The sequence below is a fragment of the Talpa europaea genome (assembly GCF_964194135.1).
Source record: "Talpa europaea genome assembly, chromosome: 10".
NCBI lineage: Eukaryota > Metazoa > Chordata > Mammalia > Eulipotyphla > Talpidae > Talpa > Talpa europaea.
The window spans coordinates 19,446,621-19,459,511 of record NC_140077.1 but is presented as its reverse complement, the minus strand read 5'-3'; the positions used below and the strand labels follow the sequence as shown (position 1 = coordinate 19,459,511).

At 40.4% G+C, this 12,891-nt stretch overlaps 1 protein-coding gene across 2 annotated transcripts in view; it reads right to left on the bottom strand.

Moving 5' to 3' along the window:
• Positions 1-12,891, bottom strand: part of ARMH3 (armadillo like helical domain containing 3) — a gene marked incomplete at its 3' end in the record, with an annotated part of 183,874 nt that overhangs the window by 143,397 nt on the left and 27,586 nt on the right. For both annotated transcript variants that reach the window (XM_084245906.1, XM_084245907.1), the window contains 5 exons: positions 10,710-10,811; positions 7,124-7,182; positions 5,298-5,363; positions 4,409-4,478; positions 2,366-2,426 (listed from right to left, as the gene is read on the bottom strand). In XM_084245906.1, coding sequence (XP_084102032.1) covers positions 2,366-2,426; positions 4,409-4,478; positions 5,298-5,363; positions 7,124-7,182; positions 10,710-10,811 — 358 coding nt within the window. The remainder of the gene's footprint in view (positions 1-2,365; positions 2,427-4,408; positions 4,479-5,297; positions 5,364-7,123; positions 7,183-10,709; positions 10,812-12,891) is intronic.

The window sequence follows — 12,891 nt, the reverse complement described above, 5'->3', positions numbered from 1 at the left end:
CATGGAAAGGCCCTTATGAATAACAAACTAAGGTTTAACAACAACCAGAGAAGTAAGCTTGGGGCATCAGATGCCTGCAGATAACACTTGGACTGCAGCCTCATGAAAAACCCTATGCCAAAATAAGCCAACTATACTGCTCCTAGATTCTGAACCACAGGAACTGTGAGGTGAAAAACAGTAGTTTTATTTTTTTTAAGACATATTTTTTAAAAGATTTATTTATTTATTTATAAAAGCACTGGATACAGTCAGAAGCACAGGAGGGTGAGAAAATTCACCAGAGCCAGAGCTGGGAACAGAACAGGCAGACTGACGAAATATTCTGCTGAGAGGAGCAACGGGCATGGCAGGAGAGGTCTGTCGCGCCATGTGGAACCCTCGCTGGTGGCCGGGGATTGAACCAGTGCTGCAGAGGTTGTGGGCAGCTTCGCAGCCCAGTGCTCAACCGCTGCGCCACCAAGGGAGGCCCTAAGATTTATTTTTTATTTATACAATACCTGGGGCACAGGCCAGAGGCGCAGGAGGGTGAGAGGATTCACCAGAGACAGAGTGGGGAGCAGAACAGGCAGACAGACTGAAAGCACTGCTGAGGGGAGCAGCGGGTATGACAGGAGAGGTCTGCTGCGCCATCTGGGAATCCCCCTGACTGGCCAGGAATCGATCCCGTGCTGAAGAGGCTGTGGACAGCTTCAAATGCTGTGCTCAACCCGCTATACCAGTAGGGAGGCCCGAAAAACAGTTGTTTTAAACCACTATGTTTAGCATACTTTGTTCACAGCAACAGATATACCTGAGAAGGGATGGCAATCCCCTAAGATTTACAATAAGAAAATTTGGGTTCAAGGCAATGGTACTTCTAATAGAATAACCCGGGGAAAAGCACTTAATATCCCAAGCCTCAGTTTTCTTACCTAGAAAATGAGAAACTGAGACTATAATAATACACTACATAATAAATAGCTATCCTAAACTAGAACGTAAAATAATCAACTTAGAAAGAAACTGTGGCAAAACATCTCTGCAACCTAAGGTCCTGAGGTTCAGAGATTCCATCTAAAATAGGCAGAAAACTCCTCGTATAATTGTTATAAAAACCAGGTTTTCATGGTCTTTGAACTGAAATTAGCAACAGATTTACTTCTACATACCCAGAAAGATAAGGAAAAATGCGAGTGCAACCTACTTAACTAAAAGTAAAATTTACATCTTATTTCAGATTTAGGAGACCAAGGCTCTGCAGGCTACAAGCAATCTAAAAAGCTGGAGGTCTACTCTAGTCTAAGTAAAGTCCTTTCTACCTCCCTAGATCCAGGCTTTGCACTGTGTGAGTTAACACTGAACTTTTGTGCACCAAACTGTTCTCACACCTCCCAACTCAAAGGAAGGAATCAGTATCCCAAAATGGAGGTACTGATTCTGTTGTCACACTCAATTCAATGTTTTTTAAGGGATAAAGATAATGTACATACTTGGATCCCACTGATGTAGCACAGCTGTTCTCGCACATTAAAGACAAGAATGCAGAAATAGGAAAGTAAAATGCCTCAAGTCTTAACGCTTTATTAAAATATGATGATTTTCAGTTGCTCTCCCCAGGTAGCAGGAATCTCCCAGTCAGGGTGCTATATATATAATCTGCCTAGCTAGGGGACATCTAACTAAGCCACTAGAACAATGTAGGCTAAGAATGGACTAGAAGCCCTATCTTTCTGGACTTTCACTACCTTCTAACTACTTTGATGCCAAAGCCCAGAGATGATTAAGCAGTCTGATGATATTCCACACTTGTTGATTACAATAACCACCCATGATCACTACTTCAGTAAACCAGTCCTGCTGCTATTCATGCAGTGTGCCTAAAAGTGGAAGTCATGATGTGAGAAGAATCCAAATTGTGATTTGCATTTTTCTCCCTTCTGGAAAGATTTATAAATCTAGGCCATAAAATACTCCAACAATTATCCACACACCACCCACCAATGTATTTTTCCACAGTTTACATAGAAATTTTTTTAATATTTATTTTATTTATTTATGCATACAAGAACTGGGATGTAGGCCAGAGGTACGAGGGGTGAGAGGATTCACCAGAGACAAAATGGGGAGCAGGACAGGCTGTCTACTGAAATACACTGCTGAGGGAAGCAGCCGGCAAGACAGGAGAGGTCTGCTGCGCCATGTGGGTTAGTTCCCTGGATGGGGATCGAACTCATTCCACAGTGGCTGGCCATAGTTTGACAGCGCTGAGACTTTAACCCCAGTGCCACCAGGAAAGTCCTACATATAAATTTTGTGACTACAAGTTTTTTAGCAATTCTGTGAAATAGACTTGGACACATTAAATGATACAAATGGTACTTACACATAAAGATCCATAGGAAATTCCTTCATCATGTGTGTTACAATAAACTCTACCATGAGGTCTGAATGGGGAAAGGAGAAAAAATGGTATCAATCAGAATGAAATTCTTTCCTTCCTCTGAGTTGGAATAAACCTTTCTAATTATACTTTGCACTCATGGTGAATGGCACATTTTTATTCACATGTACTTAAATTTATTTTATATAAGGCACTTCTTGCAATACTTTTTACCACCTGCCACTTGTAAATAAGAAAATTTGTTCACTCTTCTACTTCCAGGATACCTTGAACTGCCAATAAATTCAGATACAAGGGAGATTTCACTGTACAGATATTTCATATCACGGCACTAATATGAAATGCCAGAGGGAAATCAAATTCTGAGAACTGAGTGATGAAGCAAGCAGACAAGAAATTATGGATCACACTCCTGTAACCAGAGACTCAGCTGTAAAGTTATGTCAGTCTGTTTCATCTCACTATCATGCTCAATTTGACAGGTATTGACAAAAATGGTCTGTGGGGCTTTGGGTCAATAGAGGCTTATTATATAGTCTTAATTACTGTTTCTAAAATCAGGTAGATTTAGGAACCAGAGAGCTGCATATCCAAGTGAAATGGGTTTAAGAGTTCAGATCATTCCCCTAAGGAAAATGCACAGAATTCTGAGGAGACAAAATTACCTAAGATATAGTCCCCCCATCTGTCAGCGCTGTCAGCTTCATCTCAGCTTAATTTATTCTAAGAAAGTTTTGTATATCTGAACCCTGAAATTCCAGCCTCCTGGCCAGCTGACATTTTAATTTGCACCAAGAAGGGGAGGAAGGAATTTATAATCTTCATCAGAAGTAAAATATTCTACAATTTTTTTAATATTTTATTTTATATAATTCTTACATCATTTTTCATTTTTGCGTAATGTATGCATTTTCATTTTGGTTATATTCCCCATACAATTCCCACCCTCCTTATTTTGGCCCTAATCCCCCCTCTCCTCGCCCTGCCCCCGCCCCATAGTGTGTCTCTGATTTATAGTTACTTATTGATTTTTTTCTTTATTATAATTAGTCTTTTTCCTGGTCCCTTATTTAGGTTTTCTAAATTCCTGCTATGAGTGAGACCATCCGGTATTTTTCTTTTTCTTTCTGGCTTATTTCGCTGAGCATGATCCCTTCCAGCTCCATCCATGTTGATGCAAATTGCATGCGTTTATCTTTTTTTTTTTAACATTTATCATTTTTAATTTTTTTAGACAATATTTGCTTCCCAAGTTTATCTTTTTTGATTGCTGAGTATTATTCCATTGTGTATATGTACCACATCTTCTTGATCCAGTCATCTATTTTTGGGCATTTGGGTTGTTTCTGTACCTTAGCTATTGTAAATAGTGCTGCTATAAACATAGGGGTACAGGTACTCTTTCGAATTACTGTTTCCATGTCCATTAAAAAAATCAAATACTTGGGAATAAACCTCACAAAAGAAGTAAAGGAACTATACAAAGAAAACTATAAAACACTGTTAAAAGAAATAGAAGACACAAAGAAATGGAAAGACATCCCCTGCTCATGGATTGGAAGAATTAACATTATCAAAATGGCCATCCTACCAAAAGCAATTTACAGATTCAATGCTGTTCCAATAAAAATTTCAGTGTCATTCTTCAAAGAAATAGAACAAATATTGATGAAATTCATATGGAGCCACCAAAAACCCAGAATAGCCAAAGGTCTCCTAAAAAAAAAAAAAAAAAAAAAAAAAGGGAATGGAGGTATCACACTCCCAGATTTCAAAATATTCTACAAATTTAAATCGTGTATCAAGCTTAGGCTCAACCTTGAACAAGAGCACCTTTTTTACTGAGCATTCTATTCATTAGGGCTGCTTTATCAAACTCAACAATGTAAGTGGTTTCTTAGGTCAGGGAAAAAACACAAGTAACTCTGTGTCTGAGAAGAAGCACATCAACCAGGATCCATTTCTCCTACTAATCATGAAAACCTGTCCCTGGCTCAAAAAAATGCCAATTTTGATGGTACTCACCCAACACTGCACAGACTAAAGGACGGCAGGGAAGATTCTTATCTGCTGCCTTCTTCCTGTGTCTCATAGGCTTCATACACAAAAACAAACAAAATTAGCAGACACCTAAACTGACATCCAAAGGTTCCTCATCATGTTTTTCATGCAAATAAAAGCAGTACTGCAGAGAGGCTAAACAGAGTAGGACAGGGGGTTTACAAATGCCTCTCAGTTATCAGTGCAGGCCTATGATAAAAACACAATTCACAGAAGACAACGGCCCCCAAAGGGCACCGGAGCATACTACAATGTGAAAGCTGTTGTTTTCACTTTGATTTTATTCACATAAGTGCCTTTATTAACAACAAAAGTGGTATAGTGGTACTTTTCTTTGGTAATAAAATAGTAATTAAGAAAAAGAAGAAGTGACTGTGTAATGGCAATAACAGTAGCAGTTAGAGAAAAAACAAAAGTAAGTTTCAGCTATGAGCCTCAGTGTTGTATTTTTTAACATACCTCCAAGTTTAAGGATACTCCCTGAACCTTCACCTTCTATTTCCCCTACCTCTCAGATTAATAAATCAAAGCAGTTATATAGCCTTAGCTAGTCAAAGATCACACTACAGGTTTAGAACCATCTTCCTGTTGAAATCTACAATATTGATACATTCTAATATTACTATAATGGGTATATGGTTGTGTGCCTTTCCATTCTCTCCTGAGTAACAAACAGCTTCATGACACACACAAAAAAACCCCACAACATGCTGGGTCTGCTGAACAGCCCTCAACAGAGCCCTTCAGCACAAGTTTTCACCCACATTTGTTGTAGCAGGATCACTTTCATCCTTCCCATCCTGCCATCATACATATTTTCTCTAAGAAGAAACAAGAAGCAAGTCATACATACCATTCTATGTAAGTTTACTCGAAAATTCATGTTGTCATCATGCAAAAATGCATTGGCATATTGATCCTAATAAAAATCAAAATACAGAGAAAAGGTAAGGAGTAAGAGCTATGCATAAGAAACTCAGTTTATAATCTACCACACTTCCTACAAATCCTTGGACTTTTAGACCAACTGCTATGGATAACTTGGAGAGCCTGTGGGATGAGCCTAATTTCCCAGTGTTTCTAACTGGTCAAAAATCTCTAAGCAAATCACAAACAACAAAAATTAAAGAGCACAGAAACATGAGGCAAATGCTGAGAGAAATCTGTTCTCTTAGTCTCTCTTCCTTCCCATCTGCCCAAGGAGCCTGCTCTGTTTGTGACAGCTTGAAGATTTTCATAGGGGCTGCAGGATGCATGTTTAGACTCTGCAGGAGAAAGTACGATTAAGGCCCTCCACTGGGAATGGAACTTGGGCACAGCAGGAGAAAATTGCTACCCAGGCAGCAAGTAGTAGGTAAGACCCCGTCTATCTGGCTTTGCTGAAGAGTGATAGAAAATCAAAAGCCTCTCACTGTGGATCACTAATAACATCCCTTGGCCCTTTCCCAGCACCTTTTCTGAAGATCTGACATGACTACAGACTCCGATTACTAGGAACTGTTACAATTTGTGAAAAACAACTCCTTTAAAGATTTTCTTAGAAAAATTTTTGAAAAGCAATTATACTAGGTCCGCTGCTAATAAGCAGCTCTCCTATAACCAGCTACCCCTAACCTGATTAAAAAGTAGGTCATCTTTTCACAGAGAACATAAAAGGGAAAGATCACTGCTCCACCTGGACCACCTTTACTATTTCTCTTAAAAAAGATCAGAATAAGGAATAGTGAAGGGGGACTGAAGCTACAAATTTAGCTCTAAATGACTCAAGTTCTACCAGACCTGTGCTACCACCAGGATCCTGGGTGAGTTCAAGCCTAATTAATCCAAACAAAAGTGAATCCTTTCAAAGCCGAAGCACATCATTTTATTGTCTTCAGTCTCTTGTTCTTTTCCAAACTATTATCAGTCCAACTTTATTCAGTTTCAGATTCCCCTCTAGCTTTTTTCTCTGCATTCCTGCCAATAGGAAACCTGAGGTCCTTTTTCATTTTGCTGAATGCAAAAGACCTAAGATGAGCAGCTTCAAAGGGGTTGAATTATTTTTGCTAAAGAGCCTTAAGTCCCTTTTTTAAAACTCTTAAAAGCTAGAATATTCCAGTTCTCAATTACAGTAGTTATATCACAATTCAATATTAATTCATTCAAAAATTACTAATGAGGCTCTAATATGCGCCATACACTGAGAATATGCTGATGTAGGGGACAAAGTACCTACTTTGGGGGCTTACATTCTAGTAGGAGGAAAAAACAATATGGGGCTGGGGGAGTTCCCCAGGTGGCACAGTGGGTTGAACACAGTGCTGTGAAGCTGTCCACAGCCTCTATAGTGCTGGTTCGATTCCCAGCTGGCCAGGGAGAAACCCACATGGTGTAGCAGACCTCTCCTGCCTTGCCTGCTGCTCCCCTCAGCAGTGTATTTCAGTCCTTCTGCCTGTTCTGCTCCCCACTGTCTCTGGTGAATCCTCTCACCCTCCCGCACCTCTAGCCTATCCCCCAGTTCTTGTATAAATAAATAAATAAACAAATAAATAAATCTTTAAAAAAAAAAAAAAAAAGACAGTACAGGAGGAAGATTTTCTGTCCCAAGTTATAGGACCCAAAGACAGGAGAGAGGAACCAGGATAGAAGGGCTGAAAACAATAGCACTTTTTAGGAGATTAGCTAAAAAGTGAAAAATACCTCTGCAATACAGGTAAGAATAATCAGACAGAGTTTGCCACTGTGAAGCCGATGCTCATCTGTAAAGAAAAAATACACCCTTCACTCAAATGCATCCAGATCAAGTTTCCATAGAAAAGAAAGATTTGTATCATCAGAAAGAACATTTACAATTTCTCTCTACACCAAAGACATGAATGAAAATTAAGGTACTACTAGAATATTTCTTGCTTTTCTCCAAGGCAAAAGAACTCTCCCAGAGGACATTTTTCTGAAAAATCTGGTTCTGATGATCAGATGGAGAGCTGACCACATTCCTGAGAGATATCTAATCACTGCAATGGTCCTTACTGTCATGAGCCAAGTCAAGACTGGCCCTTTGCTTCCATATCAGTACTTTGGTTCTGAAGAGTCAGGTTCATTCCCTTCCCACCCCCACCCATCCACCAACTTATACCCATCTACCACAAAATCTAGAAAAGTTTTATAACTGTTAATAAAAACTGGCAATAAAATAAGACCAGGGGTCAGCCCTGGTCCTTGCACTGTGTCTATTATATATAACCAGGAAACTGAACTCTTGGTCATTTTCTTCCCATCAAAGCTATTTACTCTAAAAATATTTAGTTAGTACATACTATGCAACAGGCACTCAAGATATACCACTGAACTAAAGAAAGGTGCCTAGTTTTTCAAACTTACATTCTAGTTATTAAAAAGAAGGCAACTGTGCTATCGGGATTCTAAGCCCACACAAATGACCAAGAAAGAGTTACTATTTCACTGCCAATTACCAGAACCATCAAAGCTTATTTACTTTCCAGGATCTTTGTAGGTAAAAAGGGTGAAGTGGAAGTAAGAAGGTGGTCATACCAGCCTATCCAAAACAGACAACTGGCTTATCATGTTTCAAGTGGGCTTGGACATGACCCAGGTAACAGTCCATTCAGAAGAAGCTCTACTAACAGATTAGTGATAGAGGATTGAGATAACAGAACTCACCATGACATTAATCTGTTACTTCCTATCATCTAATACCTGACAATTAGAGGGTATAATGGAGGTTGTGGTTCAGAAATACATGGCCTAGCCTCAGAGATAGGCAGTGCAAAAAGTCATGATGTCCCTGTCTGATATTCACTGTAGCTTACATCAGCCAGAAGAGAAATGTCCCTATGTATACAAAACTAGATTCATGAAACTCTTCTACCTATCCCTGGCCACTCTTCTATCTAACAATCTAGCTCTATCCTCCTTTTCCCCAAAAGCTAACAACCAACTCCCAGAGAAAAGGCTGCAACTCTCTCCTCTTAAAAAAAAAAGTGGGGGCCTCCCTGGTGGTGCAAGGAGTTAAGTCTCGGTACTATGAAGCTGTCCGCAGCCACTGCAAAATGAATTAGATCCCCAGCCTGGAAGCTAATCCACATGGCAAAGCAGATCTCTCCCTCTCCTGTCTCACCAGCTGCTCCCCTCAGCAGTGTATTTCATTCAATCCACCTATCCTGCTCCCCACTCAGTCTCTGGTGAATCCTCTCACTCCCCCCACCCCCTACACCTCTGGCCTACACCCCAGCTCTTGTATGCATAAACAAATAAAAATAAATCTTTTCTTAAAATGCAAGCTATAATTTTAAAGCCATCAATTATGAAAGAAAAAAATCTTTGAGACAATTGGGAAAAACTGAAAATGGAGTGACTATTACATGATAGTATTAAGTTATTGCTGGGCCTCCCTGGTGGCGCAAGGGGTTAAGCACTGCACTATGAAGCAAACCGCAGCCCCTGCAGCATGAGTTCAATCCCCGGCTGGCCAGGGAGCAACCCACATGGCGAAGCAGACCTCTCCTGTCTCGCCCGCTGCTCCCCTCAGCAGTGTTTCAGTCAGTCCGCCTGTTCTGTTCCCCACTCTGTCTCTGGTGAATCCTCTCACCCCACCGTGTCTCTAGCCTGTACCTCAGCTCTTGTATGCATAAATCAATCTTTAAAAATAAATAAAATAAAATATAATTATTGCTGTTTTTTTAGCTATATTAATGGGTATCAGGGAAATGCCTTTTATTTTGAGATACATGCCAAAGTACTTAAGATATAAAGTAGAAGGATGATGTCTGCAAGTAACTTTAAAATGACAGTAACAAAAAAAATTGAGACAAACCAAACATGGCAAAATGTTAATAGATATATGAGCAATCACTGTATGATCCTCTCAACCTCTCTATCAGAAATTTGTTTTTCTAAGATTTATTTATTTATGCATACAGGAGCTGGGGTACAGGCCAGAGATGGTGGGCCTGGGAGGATCCACCAGAGACAGAGTGGGGAACAGAACAGGCAGACTGACTGAAATACACTGTTTAGGGGAGCAGTGGGGGAGACAGGAGAGGTCTGCCTCGCCATGTGGGTTTCTCCCTGGCCGGCTGGGGATCAAACTCATGCTGCAGAGGCTGCGGATCACTCCATAGTGTGGCGCCCAACCCCCTGCGCCACCAGGGAGGCCCCTATCAGAAATTTTTAATTTCAAAAAATTGGAGGAAAAATGCTATCTCAGTGTCACCATGAAATAAGAGGCTTGTTCCCAGAGAATTTTAAACTATATAGATGCCACATATATAAGGTAAAGAGTAGTCAAGCTAACTATGGAATAATCAAATTCATAGACAGGAAACAGAACAGTCATTGCCAGGGACTCCGAGCAGAGGGGATGTGAGGAATGGGGCCTATATTTAATGGGCACAATGTTTCAGTTTTGCAGGGTGAAGAGTTCTGGAGATGAGGGTGGTGATGGTTGCACAACAATGTGAATGTGCTTAATACCACTGAACTGGACACTTAAAAACAGTTAAAAAGGCAAAGCTTAAGGTATGTATGTTTTACCACAATTTTTAAAAGAACAGAAATAAATATTGTGAACAGTCATACACATCCAATATAAAGAATAAAGCTGAGTTTAAAAAGAAATTGAGATATAATTGCATGGCTTTCCTCTCATTCCTTCTCACTCCTAGACAAATCACTCTACGACCCTACCATCAGTTAAAAGATCATAGAAAAATCATCAACAAATAAGAACAGGAAACCAGACATAAGAAACAAACTTTTCCAATATCCATTTCTCTCCCACTTCCACTCTGCATTTCTGGGGTGGGTACTGACACTTCTCTTTTAAGTGTTAAGAACACAGTTCCTCTGAATCTCACCTCTTCCTACTGTACTCTGTACCACAGTCCTCTAATTCTCACCATGAGTTGCTGCTTTCAGTTCTTGTCCTCAAAAGGGAATTCCCTGAAGTGTGTTAATCCCCCCACTTCCCACACAAAAGAGTTTGCATCTACTTACCAAAATCTGCTAAGAAGACTTGCTAGTTTTTGTAGAGACCATTTTTTTCCCCATTCTATTTTGAAACATTCTCTCCAGCTCCAGGTTTTCCCAACACCACCTAATTGCCATCTGGCAGTGAGAAATCACTGTTTTCCAGTAATCAGGACCATTACCCTTCCCAGGAGGCCCCAATGATTCCTTTGTCAAATCTTCAAAATATTAATGCTGCTCCTTGATTCTAGTTAAGCAGTTGCCTGACACACCTGAACCCCAAAGTAGCATGTGTTACCTTTGGTGTCTTGCATGACGATTGAACTATACTTTAAGAAGGTTATCAGTAGATTACTGGTCTGCACATCCGCATCCAGTGGGAGTTCCACAGAACTTATAACTGAAATAGAACAGATGAAGTAGCCTGTAACTTAGCCTGTAACATTCTATCAAACACTTCCACCTAAATAACCAATTTGCCAGCAGGCAAGGAAGTCACTAAATAGGCTTCTACAACAGCGGGATGACCAAGTGCTCACCACAAAACCTTAATCTATTTTTCCTAGTCCTCTAGAGGTCTTCCCACTCGTAAGGTTAAGTTCAAAGCTCTTATCTCATACCTAGGAGGGTCATTTTCCAAGTACAGTACTTTTCTCCCAACATTCTAAAAAGGGTATTCTGATTCAAATTAGAGTTCCTAGTAACCCAAAAGGGTTCAGGACCCTTATTATTATTATTATTATTTTTTAAATTGAAGTAACAGGTGCGCAGACCTCTCCTGCAGCGCCCGCTGCTCCCCTCAGCAGAGTGCTTCGGTCCTGCCTGCTCTGCTCCCCGCTCTGGCTCTGGTGAATTCTCTCACCCTCCCGTGCTTCTGACTGTACCCAGTGCTTGTATAAATAAACAAATAAACAAACAAACAAACAAATAAATAAATCTTTTAAAAAATAAATAAATAAACTGAAGTAACATTGGTTTATAACATTATCCAGGTTTCAGGTAGCTAGCTTTATATTCTGACATCATGTAAACTATATAATGATTGCTACCAAAAGTCCATCCCCCACCACATAATTGACCCCTTTCACCCAGTTCCCACCTCACGTCCCAATATTTTGTTTTTACAGTCTGGGCTTGTGTTTGTTTTATTTTGCTTTTTCATTTGTTTTATTTTTTTTAATAAAGTCTTTATTTTTTTTTAAGATTTATTTTTATTTATTTATACATGCACTGAGTACAGTCAGAAGCACGGGAGGGTAAGAGAATTCACCAGAGCCAGAGCGGGGAGCAAAGCAGGCAGAAGGACCGAAGTACACTGATGAGGGGAGCAGCGGGCAGCAGGAGAGGTCTGCGCGCCATGTGGGACCCTCCTCCAGTGGCCGGGGAGCAGCCGGGGATTGAACCAGCGCTGCAGAGGCTGCGGGCAGCTTCGCAACCCAGCGCTCAACCGCTGCACCACTGGGGAGGCCCTCATTTGTTTTATTTTTTTTTAATCATCCAATATGTTTAGCTTTCTTTCGACTGACTTATTTCACTTAGCATAATGCCCTCAAGGTTTAGGACCCTTCTTTTTTTTTTTTTTTTTTTTTTTTTTGGTTTAGAACCCTTCTTAAAGACACTTTGATCTGCCTTTAAGGGAAAGATCTATAGTGAACAAAAATGAGGCTTGCTTTGATGAGTCTCCTGCTTAAAATAAACGACAATTCATTCCTAATAAGGAGAAATCTTGCTTGACTTTGAGAATAAGTCATTAGGCTGGAAATAACCAAGATGGAAGGTGAAAAAGTTAAGGTAGAACTACATTCAAATTCCACTCCTTAAGCAATTCCCTACCCCTGCCCCCAAAAGGAATACGGGGCTGACAACAAATGAACATTATTAGTTGGGACAGCCTGGGAATTGAGTTTATTTTTGTTGTTGTTGTTGGTTGTTGTTTTTTTTTAAGATTTATTTCTTTTTATACAAGAGCTGGCCTGTATTTTTATACAGGCCAGAGGCGCAGGAGGGTAAGAAAATTCACCAGAGACAAAGCAGGGAGCAGAACAGGCAGGCTGACTGAAATACACTGTTGAGGGGAGCAGCGGGCATGACAGAAGAGGCCTGCCACGCCATGTGGGAATCTCTCTGGCCGGCCAGGAATCGAACCAGCGCTGCAAAGGCTACAGACAGCTTCACAGTGTTTCCCTCAACTCACTGCGCCACTGGGGAGGCCCTGGGAACTGAGTTTATATACTCAGCTGCTTGCAGTTTCCAAAAGAACCTACTCCCCTCCCCCCTACTCTCTGAGCACGTCACAGTCCCAGTGAACAATGAGCAGTGACCCACACAGAATAATCTTAATGTAGATTTCCCAAGTTTCTAAGACTTTAGACTGAGAAATCTTGTTAAGTGCTAAGACATTACATATAAGCAAAAGGAGGTTCATGATTGCCCAGAGAAGCTAGAGATTCTACAGCCTTCTGCTGTATTTTCACCCATGA